Raw genomic sequence first — 12,486 nt, forward strand, 5'->3', positions numbered from 1 at the left:
TCATTCATTTTCCTTTGGCTAAGTCCCTTTATTCATTAAGGATCACCAAAGTGGAATGAACCACCAACTTATACATTATATGTTTTACACAGCAGATGCCCTTCCAGCTGCAACCCAGTACTGGGAAATATTCATACACTACGGCCAGTTTACTTTTTTCAATTCCCTTATAGCGCATGCATTTGGACAGTGGGGGAAACCGGAGCACCTGTAGGAAACTCACACGAACACATGGAGAGCATGCAAACTCCACACAGAAATGCCTCTCCCAGCCGGGACTTGAACCAGCGACCTTCTTACTATGAGGCGACAGTGCAAACCACTGAGCCACTGTGACTTAAGAGTACTTGTTTCAGTGTCAATTTATCAACAACCTATATAAATTGAATTATTTGCTAAATGTAAGGCTCACATGGCACAAAATGTGTTGTTATTTACATTTTTAAATAAAAGGGTGTGATTAAGTTTGTGTTTGTTGTGCTATTAAGCTTTGTATGTAGAGTTTGCTATAGGATAACCTACAGATAACCTATTGTTGATCATAATAAGTCAGTTTAATGATTAATATTCCCCTTTGAAGATGACCTACTATATAGGGAAGTTTGTCAGACTTAATTCCTTCCACTCAATGTTGTCTCTAAAGTACAGCTAACAATACACTGACCCAGTGCAGTGCCCTCTGCTGGCAGGATTATGACCTAATAGCCTAGAGGACAAACCCCAGACAGACATATGGGTTACAAGTGAGCTATAATGAGCCCAAATATCCACTAAATTTGGGAGGAAGTGGGATGTCTGAGGATCAAGAAGAGCACTATTAAAAGCTACACGACATGTCTGAACACATAGGTCATGAGAGGTGATGACCTGAGAGTGCGAGAACGTAAGCTCACAGAAATCAACTCAAACACACTTTTTATTCGGCATCCCTAGTAGCAGGATATGCTCTTTAAAATAGAGATACGAGACCGTCAAAAACAAAAAACAAAAAAAAACAGCACCGAGGAAACACAAAAGCAAAAAAGAGAACAGAGATTTTCTCCAGAACAAAGAGCGGTGGCCACATGAAAGACCTACATCAAACTGTACTGTTATTCTTTACAGAGCTTTAGTGGGGCCTTTTATCCCAAGGCATGTCCGACTACACAGGGTCTTCACTGCCAGGTTGTGACCTTGCATTAGAGACAGGGGGTTCAAAGGGAGTACGGAACACACACAAAAAAGGAGGGGGAAACAACCCAGAACAACTAGGGGACACAAAAACCCCAGTGTGGCAGTGCTGTTGACCTGCATCAGCTTGCATGGCCTGTAGATGGCTGTCTAGTCAAAAACGCAGGATGAATCTTCTGAATGGAGGAGCTTCAGTCAAACTGACATCCTCTGAGCTTCAGGCGCTAGTCTCATGTCCTTGTCGCCACAGTGGATCATAACCTTCTTCTCACTTCTCTCCTGGTGCTCGTTTCCTCGCTAAGTGCAACTTGTGCTGGAGCGAAGATGCCCGAGCGATCTGTCAGGAGCAAATGACAATCTTTTTTGTCATTCACAGCCAGTGTTCTTGCATGCAAAGGGCCCTGGAGGAAGGCGAGCGCTCCCTGCTGCTTTCTCTCCTTGCCTCTTTTCCCTTTTTCTCCGATCATCTCTTCTGGGCGCCCCGGTGCAGGCAGTGTCACATCAAACAGTCGTGGCCGTGACAAGGGTGTTTAAAAAAAGCAGAGCTATTTACACACATAGGCTGCAGCTCCAGGCTCTCAGCCAAGTATAAATCTCCCACAAGATGCAGTTACTTGCCCAAAGTCATGGGGCCGTTCATTCGCCTCTGACTTGGTTTTCTGGCTGTCAGGAGGGCTGGGGTCCTTCGGCACAGGTGCCCACACAGCTGCCTGACAGCATAGCTGCTGCTGTGCCAGACGCACATGCAACCTGCAGCACACGCGTCTGCCATGCTCAGAGCAGCTCATCTGCTCAAACACACACACATTAGCAGTCAGTAAAACTACTAGTCAGGCATTGTAAAAGGAAACAGAAAAGATCTGCACTTTTGTTTATGGCTTAGTGTAATAATCATATTGCAAAGTCTGTGATTTGATTAAATACATTTATATTAAGGGCAGAGAATTGGCATGGACGAAGGGGACATGTCCCCACCAACATACTGAAATGTCCTTACTTACAGTATAACTGAATCGACTTTAAAATAAAATAATGCTCGGTCAACCCTTAGCAACCTACACATGCACAAAGTCAAGTTCGCTATGATTTCACTGTAAAACTATTAACCAAGGCAGTGCAATTAATAAAAATTCCCTTTCGATTTTGGCCTCCATGGTTATAAAAAACAATAATTACGATGAAACAGTTAAATTGAATCACATACCTCTCTAAATTTCTCTACATTCATACCTACTCAAAGCCCGACTGCAGTAAAATCTTGTAAATTGACATTCGTAGCATGTGACGCAATTGTTATTTGTATTATTAAGTGTTTTTTTCTTTTACATTAAGTTTATTCATGTTTTTAAAAGCGCAAAACAGAATTGTACTGTTCAATGCATGCGCTCTAGGGATGTATGTCCCCACTAATGTCAAGAGCTAATCTAAGTCCTTGATTTATATGCCAAGGTTACTGTAAATGACAAAACAATAAAAACTGAAATAAAGGTAACGTAAAATGTAAAAACCATATATGCATACGTGATATATGTGTATTGCTAACAATTCTTTGAAAAACGCACATTTAAGAAAGACCTATTCTATTTAAAACAACATAAACAGATTAAAAAGATAATATTAACAACAGCAAATGCAAACAAAAAATAAACATTAATCCAATATTTAAAAATATATAATAGTACAATCAGAACATTAAAATAGCATTGACTTGCTATTATTTACACAAGTTCTAAAGTAAAAAAACAACAACACATTATTACAAGTGTAACGTATGCCTTAATTCAAAGCTACTGAATAAGAAAACAGTCTATTACATTTCCCTCATAAAACCATAAGCCCTTCTTCCAGTGTTTCTAATATTGAAGTGTTTAGTGACCGGACACCAAACATCCGCTATCTTTTCTCTGAACCTTTCCCTGCAGTTCAAGGGTTAATGTGGCTTCCTCGGCTTCCCAAAACAGCAAGCACACAAATCAAGCACGGTTATAAATATTTGTACGTCCTCAATCTGCTGCCATGTCTTATTTGGGCCTTTATGTCGTAAAGAATGCCCTCGCCTCTCGAAAACGAAGCGGATGTTATTCCATAAATATTTACATCCACGTGTAAACTACGCCGATCCATCAGCCTCGTTGCGCTTAAAAAAAGTGATGAGCTGGTAAGAGGTAAATAGTTAAAGTATTTTTAGGTGAGTTGGGGGTTGTATTCCCTGCGGAGGGCCTGATGATGGGAAGCATTGTGTTCATTTTGTTTATCAAGCAGCTCTACGGGCCTCTAGTGGGGCTCGTCTGCTTACACAAGCAAAAGCTTTCACAGGCATCTGCAGCTGCGAGCCCACTGTACAGGTACCCTGCAGACTGCATGCACACACACACTCGCACACACACACAGCTGCCCCAGCAACCTGACATGGCTCTGCAGGTGCACCTGTGCCTACCATAGCCCACTTTTACACCTTTGGACTACACCTAGAACTTTCAAAGTTTATCCAATAATGATGACTGATGGCTGTCACACAAAAAGGATTCAATCCAAACAGGTTTCCAACCATGTTTTTGCACATATGTTGGAAAATTGCATTCAAAATTCTGGATGAAAACACCCAGATCAATTTCAAAAGGGTGCTGCAATAAATTCCTCTGAATAAATCCCTACATTTACATTTAAGATGCAATTCTTTAATTATGCTTCAATTAATCATTTTATAAGATTGTATACAAACACTGGATAAATGTAATGTGAATTTATATAGCGCATTTATTGTGTATGGCCATACACCCAAAGCGCTTCACAATCATGAGGGGGGGTCTCTCCACACCACCACCAGTGTGCAGCATCCACTTGGATGATGCAACGGCTGCCACAGGACAATGGCGCCAGTGCGCTTACCACACACCAGCTATTGGTGGAGTGGAGAGACAGTGATAGAGCCAATTCGGTGGATGGGGATGATAGGGAGGCCATGATCGTAAGGGCCGATAGAGGGACTTTGGCCAGGACACCGGGGTTACAACCCTGCTCTTTCACGAGAAGTGCCATGGGATTTTTAATGACCACAGAGAGTCAGTACCTCGGTTTAACGTCTCATCCGAAAGACGGGTAAAGTTGTTGTTGATAAAAACAACAAAATTATGAATTGGGCCTCATCGTTTGAGTATTACAGCATATTTAATAATGAAATATGTAAGATAAGATGTTTTATTATTATTATTATTATTATTATTATTTTATTATTATTATTAAGGGAAGGGAAAGGCTACAAATTTTACCCCCATCAGGACAGCTCTACTACACCTGCGCAAGTCATCATATGTCATCGCAAACTCTTACTTCATATGAAATCGATGATCACGACTGCTGTAGCTATTCCAGTTGTGGGTTTTTTTTTTTTGTATTTATCTTCAGGAATTCACTGAAGGCAACAATCTCATGTTATCATGCTGCCATCATAGATCGTATATTCTGAGAAATTTTCGTACTCCTTGGTTTCAAGTGTGGTGCTGAAAAATCTCAGTTTCAAGGGCTATCTACCCCTTCCCCTTAGCCCTATGCCTAAACGCTAAAGAGAATTGGGACACCAAAGGGAAGAATTGGGATTGGGCCTTAGTAAAGTAAAATATTTAAACTGGTCAAATGGAGGTAATGGGTGTTTGTAACTATTCAAATTATTTCTGAAGGTTTGGATATCTTAGAAAAGAGCTCAAATATAAAGATCTTATATTATAATTTGCTAAACAACTTGTTCTTTAAAAAATGCATTTAATTGACTTTAAAGATAACTTAGTGTGTGCTATATAAATGTGATCACATGCACAAAATTAGCAATTTATCTGAATAGTTATAACAGACATACAGTTTAATAGGCTAGAAATGTTGGAATTATTTAATCTTTGTTTATTTTAAAATATGTACACCCAACTTGCATATACAGTTGAAGTCAGAAAAGCCATTGTAAGGTCAAAACTATTAGCCCCTTTAAACTGTATATATTTTTTCAATAGTCTACAGAACAAACTATGGTTATACAATAACTTGCCTAATTACCCTATCCTGCCTAGTTGCCCTAATTAAATTAGTTAAGCCTTTTAATGTCACTTTAAGCTCTATAGAAGGGATTTGAAACCAATCTAGTCAAATATTATTTACTGTCATTATGGCAAAGATAAAATAAATTAGTTATTAGAAATGAGTTATTAAAACTATTATGATTAGAAATTTGCTGAAAAAAATCTTCTCTCTGTTAAACAAAAATTGGGGAAAAATAAAGAAGGGGGTTCATAATTTTGACTTCAACTGTACATCTTGAATTTTCTACACTAAATATTTGGTAACACTGCACTGTTCTACGATTTCCCAGCCAAACAGGAACTGATGAGACTAAATAAAAAATAAAAAATAAAAAAAACATTCACAACTTTTGAAACAATCATAACTTCTGGAGAAAAAAAAAAACTAGCCATTTTATAAAACAGCCCTGTGCAAAACCTACAAACAATTTTCCCAAAAGGTAAAGATATTGTTGAATGTACACAATAAAAAAATGGTTTCTTCTTTAATAAATCTCCTTTTTTGGGGTGTAAATTAAATATACAATTAGAATGTAAACGAAGGCACTGCTCTTATCTGCCATGAGTGTGATTTTAAGAGAATCTGGCCTTTCTTACAAGAGCTGAGGTTTATATTGGCGGCGTGCAGCTCCAGTGCTCAAGCCTTTGCTGAATTGAGCTGCTTTGAGTTATGAGTCACACAAGTGCACCTGCGGCCATGTGTTAAGTAGTGACAAATAAAAGCCCTATGTCCATTTACACAACAAAGACATGTACCCCACGAGGCCACCAATCTCTCCTCAACACCCTTATCACCCCACCCCTCCATTTTTTTCGTCTTCCCTTGTTTTTTCCTTCAGCATAAGTAGAGAAAACTATCTGGCTCCCAGTTTCCTCTAAGTCGAATATCACCGGAGCAACTCTGTTTCAGACGAGTTACCATTCAAACCCAAATTTCAAGACAAAAGTGCGCAAATTCTGAAATACTGGTGCTTGATTTCTCTCCTGTGCACAGTGCGATTATTGAGAGCTCACGAAGACTAATCCTGCCGCCACAAGGCCCTCAAAGGCCCCGTTTTGTTCTGCAGGAGGAAACCCAATCCCGCCGTATTAACGTGAGGGGGATCCTCGTGCTAAAGCCGCTGCATCTGGGAGCGCATTCACCGCGACCAGCCCTGCAGTTCGAGGGCGAATCTAAAAGGAGGCTTTCACTATCTGCCCTCCGTTTCCCCACAATGACTGCTCAAATGTGCGATTTATGCATGAAGAATGGATGGGAGGGAATTGGGCGCACTGAGGTCACAGGCGGAGTCAAGCTGAGCTCCACACTTCCTCCGAATCCTAATGTCTCCCGCTCCACCGGGATTATCGCCCATGGAAATTTCCCCCCAATTCTGCGTTATTAATCTCTGTCTGTCCTCCTGTTCTGGCTACATAATGACTAATTAAACATCAAAAGAGCTGTGGCGGGGATGCGGCATGACAGCTCGTGTCCCTGAGCCCTTGTCCCCACGGGAAAGGGAAGAAAAGGGGGCCAAGCGCTGACGGAGCGGCCTCACAAATCAATCAGCCATCGTTGCTGCACACCAACACCGAACGCTGGATTCGCAAACACAGGCAGGTTCTGGCCTCTTGTGTGCTCGTGTTTGACATGCGCACAGGTACGTGATGCCGCTGTGTCAGAGGACGACTTTGATAAGACAGAATTGAAAAGTGCGTGTGCTGCCGCTCCTCCGGCTTTCATTAAACGTGTCTGTTGTGGTTGTATTGCGCACCAGCATCTATTTTTAAAGCAAAGAGATGGCAGGAAGATGAAATGATGCTGTACTCACAGATGTAGGCAGGCCGGGAGGGGGCTTGCGCACTTTCTTTGTTTGCAGAGGATCTGTGGAGAGAATACAAAAACAACTTTGAGACATTTGAAGGGGGGGAAAGAACAAACAAGCATGTGGAGGCACTCAGTCAGATGTCTTTTTGATTAGGTTTATGAAGACAAATTTAAGAGCATTAGTGCAGCTGAAATCGAGGAATTCCTAAACATGAACTTTTTCTCTTTATTAGCAAATCTAAGCATGATGTCATGGGCATTTGATGGGCACTGACCCATTGAAGCCGAGTCTTGGAGCGGGCGTCTTCTTGGATTGGGGCCAGTATAAGAGTAGAATGGAGTGGGCGACTTTCCAGGGGTGGTGACGGGTCCTGGGCTGGCCAGCTGGATATCTGACCTCAGATTGGACTGGAGAGAGAAAAGATGAGAATTCAAGACTGAGATCCTATATACATATAAAGGGAACATCCAACACAAATGATAAAAAAAACATCCTAAAAAAGAGAAATGCAGCAGGTAAATTTTAATAATAAACAAACTCCTTTCACATGACAGAGCATAAAAAAACATATATTCAAACTCCATATTTGTCATCTATCGATCTATCTATGTATCAATCTATGTATGTATCTATGTATCAATCTATGTATGTATGTATGTATGTATGTATGTATGTATGTATGTATGTATGTATGTATGTATGTATGTATGTATGTATGTATGTATGTATGTATGTATGTATGTATGTATCTATCTATCTATCTATCTATCTATCTATCTATCTATCTATCTATCTATCTATCTATCTATCTATCTATCTATCTATCTATCTATCTATCTATCTATCTATCTATCTATCTATCTATCTAATTTAGTGTACATTTATTTGATTAAAATACAGTTTTAATTCTGTTTTTCAATTTCAATTTAAAACTCTTTTCTATGTGAATACATTTTAAAATGTGTAAAATTGATGTCTGTTAAATTAAATTGAATACATTGCTTGATTTTATAATTAATTCTAGCTCTATTGTGATCTATTAACCAAAAAAGACTCAGAGCTCTATTTTTATGATCTAGGGGCAAAGTCTAAAGGGCATTGAACAAAAGCATTAAGGGCATGGCATAATCTACTTTTGCTATGTTAAGGATGGAAAAATGTACCCCGGCACATGGTCTAACAGGGTTGAGCTTATTCTTTTAATGAGTTCTGGGTGTGTTTTGAGCATAACCTGCATTAAACCAATCAGAGTCTCATCTCACATTCCCTTTAAGAATCAGTTACGTTGTGCTGTGGCGCATTTGCTATTTACATGGTCAACTTTGTAAGTGGAAAAACAGAATGCTTCACTATTGAGAAAACAGTTAAACAGAGCATCTGCAGCACGAGGATAAAGAGCAAGCCACTTTCATTCGACCTCTTTACTTTCTCTTTACTTTCCTTTTACTCCTTTACTTTCATGGATAAAGAAACAGTGTTGTATGCACTCCACTGAAGAATCCATCAACCTATATACTTGATTTAGTTTTTAAAGCACAAAGATTTGTCTAAATACTATTTCTAAATCCAGTTCTAATTTCTAGCAAAAGAAATAAATAAACAATAATAATGAAGTCTGGTCAAAAAAATGAGTTTTATCCAAACACACATCCTATTCTTAATGCCCATATGGTGATGCAGACATCTCCAGGTACACATATCTAAACTTGTTTTTATTAAAACAAATATAAATATGCAAATAATAAATAATAGTAACAATAATAATAACATTATACAAAAACAAATAGTTGTCAATAAACGAAAAAATTAAAATAAAATAAATAACAATTTTTGTAACATTTAATCCTTTAATTCTTTTTCACATGTAAAGATTTTTGTGTATTGCTGTACATCCTGTGTGTATTAAGCAATCTGTAAGCGTTTGGACCTGCAAAGACATATAACTAACGTGGCCTGCGTTGGACTTTTAGGACCAGCTTTTAGTTGGTCAATAGCACAGTCTAATTCATTTTTCATTTTTGTACTCTGACATTGCCCTTTAAACTCACCTTTCCAACTGCCAAGACATTTATACATTTATAATCATTTATAATCAACATTTATAATTATTTAAAAATGAGAATGATTATTATTATTTTTTGAAACAATATTTTTTAAGTAAAGGTCAGAACAATCATGTAGTTTTATCATAAATAACTCCTCATTCTAAACTGAATGAGAATGAATCAACTTTTTCACATATGTTTTTACAGTCCATCATTAAAACCTAAAGTTAGACACATTCAACATGATTTTTATGTATAAAAACATCACTTTAAAAATACAATTTGTATTTAAAATGAGTCGTCTAATCTTTGACCCACATACACACACACACAAACAAACACACAGACTCATCCGCGTGACTTTAGTTTGCGTCACGTTAAGTAGCGCAGTACAGTAGTGAAGAGCTTCCCTCTAATACACGCTGAGTCTCCCAGTATGACTCCTGTTACCTGATTCCTTCTATTCTCAGCCAGTCGGTCTTTCCTCCCCCTCCTCACACTACCCTATAACTCAGCAGACGATTAGGCTAATTGAGCTTCTTCTCTAATTGGCCTCTTAACCTAGTTTGCCACTCCGTCGCTCGGCCCGGATGTTGGTCAAGGGTGCGACAGCCTCAGGGAAAACCATTTACAAAACCTGAAGTCTGTGCTAATCTCTCGGTCATCAGACGCTGCTTTCGGGCCACTGTCTCTGCTCTCTCCTCACGTAATTGGCTCTCCGTCGACAGTCTACTGGCCCTGTCCACTTCATGGACTCTATACCGGGTGTTTTGTCAAGTTAAGCCGGCAGAGTTTTTTTTTTTTTTTCTTCCAGGGGAGTTGACAGCTCCTGAGATCAGACAGATGGTTTAATGAGGCTTGTGCGGGGCCGCTGTCGTACCCCCCTGCCTCACTGCTCCTTTAAGCGTGTGGATGTGTCTCTGGCCCAGCGTGGATGTGTCCCGGGGCCGCGATCAGGCCTGATCAATAGCGCTTCAGCGAGAGCAGAAGGGGAGGGAATCAGTAGGTCAGACTGATTGGATCGATTCCTCCTTGGACTTCAGTGAGCTGCTGGCACTCTCACATCAATAACTGCACAATTGTGTGGGTAAAAAAGAGGAAAGAGCAGAAAAACTCTGGGTTTTTATTTTTTATTCTGTAATGAGGTCTGATTGTGGCCTTCTGTGAAGTACCAAATCTTCATTCATAGCTTAACACAATTTATGAACTCATCGTACATTCAGCCATCGTGCTTTGTACTGTATGGTAGTCTTTTATTTTCTGTCATCTCTTTTTGTGACAGTCTACAAACTCCTTTTATTAGCTATTTAACTTAATTAATACAGTTTAATAATTCTTTATATCAGCTATTTACTCACAACATCAGTAACTTTATTATTATTTGACAATCTTTTTACATAGATTTTAAAATGTATAATGAATATAAATATGTGGTATGTGTGTGCGTGCGTGCGTGTGTGTGTGTGTGCACGTGTGCGTGTTATAAGGCTGCACGATATATAAATATGATATTGCCAGTATATAGTTTCCCAAGATGGTTTAATAACTCAATTTGACGGTTTTCTGGAAAGTCTAACTCTATTCAGATACAGAACTTGAATAATCACAATGCAAAAAATGCTTTTTGTACTTTGCTTTGTCTTGCTTCTAAAAACATTGTTTTACTTTCACCTTCAGAAGAAATAAAAAAAAAAGTTTTTTTTTCTTTTGCTAAAAACATGCAAAATTATCTGTCAATAGAAGTAAACTAATCTTTTTTTTCACTTTGAAATAGTTGTAGATATGGACCAGAATCTAAATAAAAATTCGAATACATTTTTTGCATAAATCAGATCAATTTTGTTTAAATACTTAAAAACAATTAATCTTTGTTCTACCAAGTTTCTTTTTTGTGCCAAAAAGTTTTAAACATATGCAAATAGTAAACCGTTCATCAATCTATTATATAGTTAACTCTACAAATCATGTGTTCTTCAGACTCAACATTGCATATCTTATGATGTGACTATAGTGAACACCTGCGTGTGTATAGAGTTGAAGTCAGAATTATTAGCCCCCCTGTTTATTTTTTTTCCCCCAATTTCTGTTTAATGGAGAGAAGATTTTTTTTAACACATTTCTAAACATAACGGTTTTAATAACTCACTTCTAATAACTGATTTATTTGATCTTTGCCTTGATGACATTAAATAATATTTTAAGAGATATTTTTCAAGAGACTTCTGTAAAGCTTAAAGTGACATTTAAAGGCTTAACTAGGTTGATTAGATTAACTAATTGTAATTAGGCTAGTGTTTGTATAACGATGGTTTATTCAGTACACAATCAAAAAAAAAATAGCTTAAAGGAGAATCATTTTGACCTTAAAATGGTTTAAAAAAATTAAACTGCTTTTTCTCTGGCCAAAATAAAACAAATAAGACTTTCTTCAGAAGAAAAAAATATTATCAGACATACTGTGAAAATTTCCTTATGCTAAACAGCTTTTGTTAAACATCATTTTGAAAAAATCTAGAAGAGAAAAAAATTCAGATGGGGTTAATAATTCTGACTTCAACTGTATGTATTTTCATGTTGCAAAGAATTTAATGAATAAAAAGTCTGATAAACATTGCAATCACAATTAACATTCAAAATCTGAATAAGCTATTGTGTGCGATTCACATTTGTATTAATAATAATCTTTACAGTTGTATTAGTATTCTATTAGGTTTAGATAACTTTATATTAAATTAACAATGTATATATCTATATTATTTCAAATGTATTATAATATATTAAATGTTACTGTTTTTTGTATTTTGTTCTATCTAGTTCTTGAATCTGATAGCCTGGCTGATAGCCGTGTGATATTCTGCAATAACAGCACTCCTACAGCCTCCTCACCCTTCTGTATTACTCCGCCCACAAAAGGTGGAAGCCAATCGATAAACTGTTGGAAAACATAATGTACTTGAGGCTTTTTTAGGCAAGAATGTAGTTGTTTAGACTGTACCTACAGTATGCAGTTTATTCATAAGGATAGTGCCTATTTTAAATATTTATCATTTATAAGGTAAAGAACGTCAGCAGGCATTAGCCTGTCAACGTTAGTCTGGTAGAGATTGCATTGCTTTGGTTTTCTGGGGTTTAATTGTTGTGATCTCCTGATTGCAACAGAGAAATACTTGGAAATCTCTGTAGACTGGTGGCATTTCATGCCGTTCAGCCTTATAATCTTAAAATGTCAACAAAATCACACTTTTTTCACACAGTTTGGTCATCACTTTAGACATTACACTAGAGAATCATTTGAATCAGAGGTCACCAATCTCGATCCTGAAGGGCCGGTGTCCCTGCAGGGTTTAGCTCCAACTTGCTTCAACACACCTGCCTGGATGTTTCAAGTAGACCTTG

General features: G+C 37.9%; 1 protein-coding gene across 8 annotated transcripts in view; it reads right to left on the reverse strand.

Moving 5' to 3' along the window:
* The window catches only part of tcf12 (transcription factor 12), a 192,666-nt gene that overhangs the window by 50,162 nt on the left and 130,018 nt on the right, over nt 1-12,486 (reverse strand). For all 8 annotated transcript variants that reach the window (XM_087259091.1, XM_087259090.1, XM_087259087.1 and 5 more), the window contains exons 7-8: nt 7,320-7,452; nt 7,049-7,101 (exon numbers count right to left, since the gene is read on the reverse strand). In XM_087259091.1, coding sequence (XP_087115217.1) covers nt 7,049-7,101; nt 7,320-7,452 — 186 coding nt within the window. The remainder of the gene's footprint in view (nt 1-7,048; nt 7,102-7,319; nt 7,453-12,486) is intronic.

Source organism: Danio rerio, chromosome 7, assembly GCF_052040795.2.
Source record: "Danio rerio strain M-AB ecotype USA chromosome 7, GRCz13ab, whole genome shotgun sequence".
NCBI lineage: Eukaryota > Metazoa > Chordata > Actinopteri > Cypriniformes > Danionidae > Danio > Danio rerio.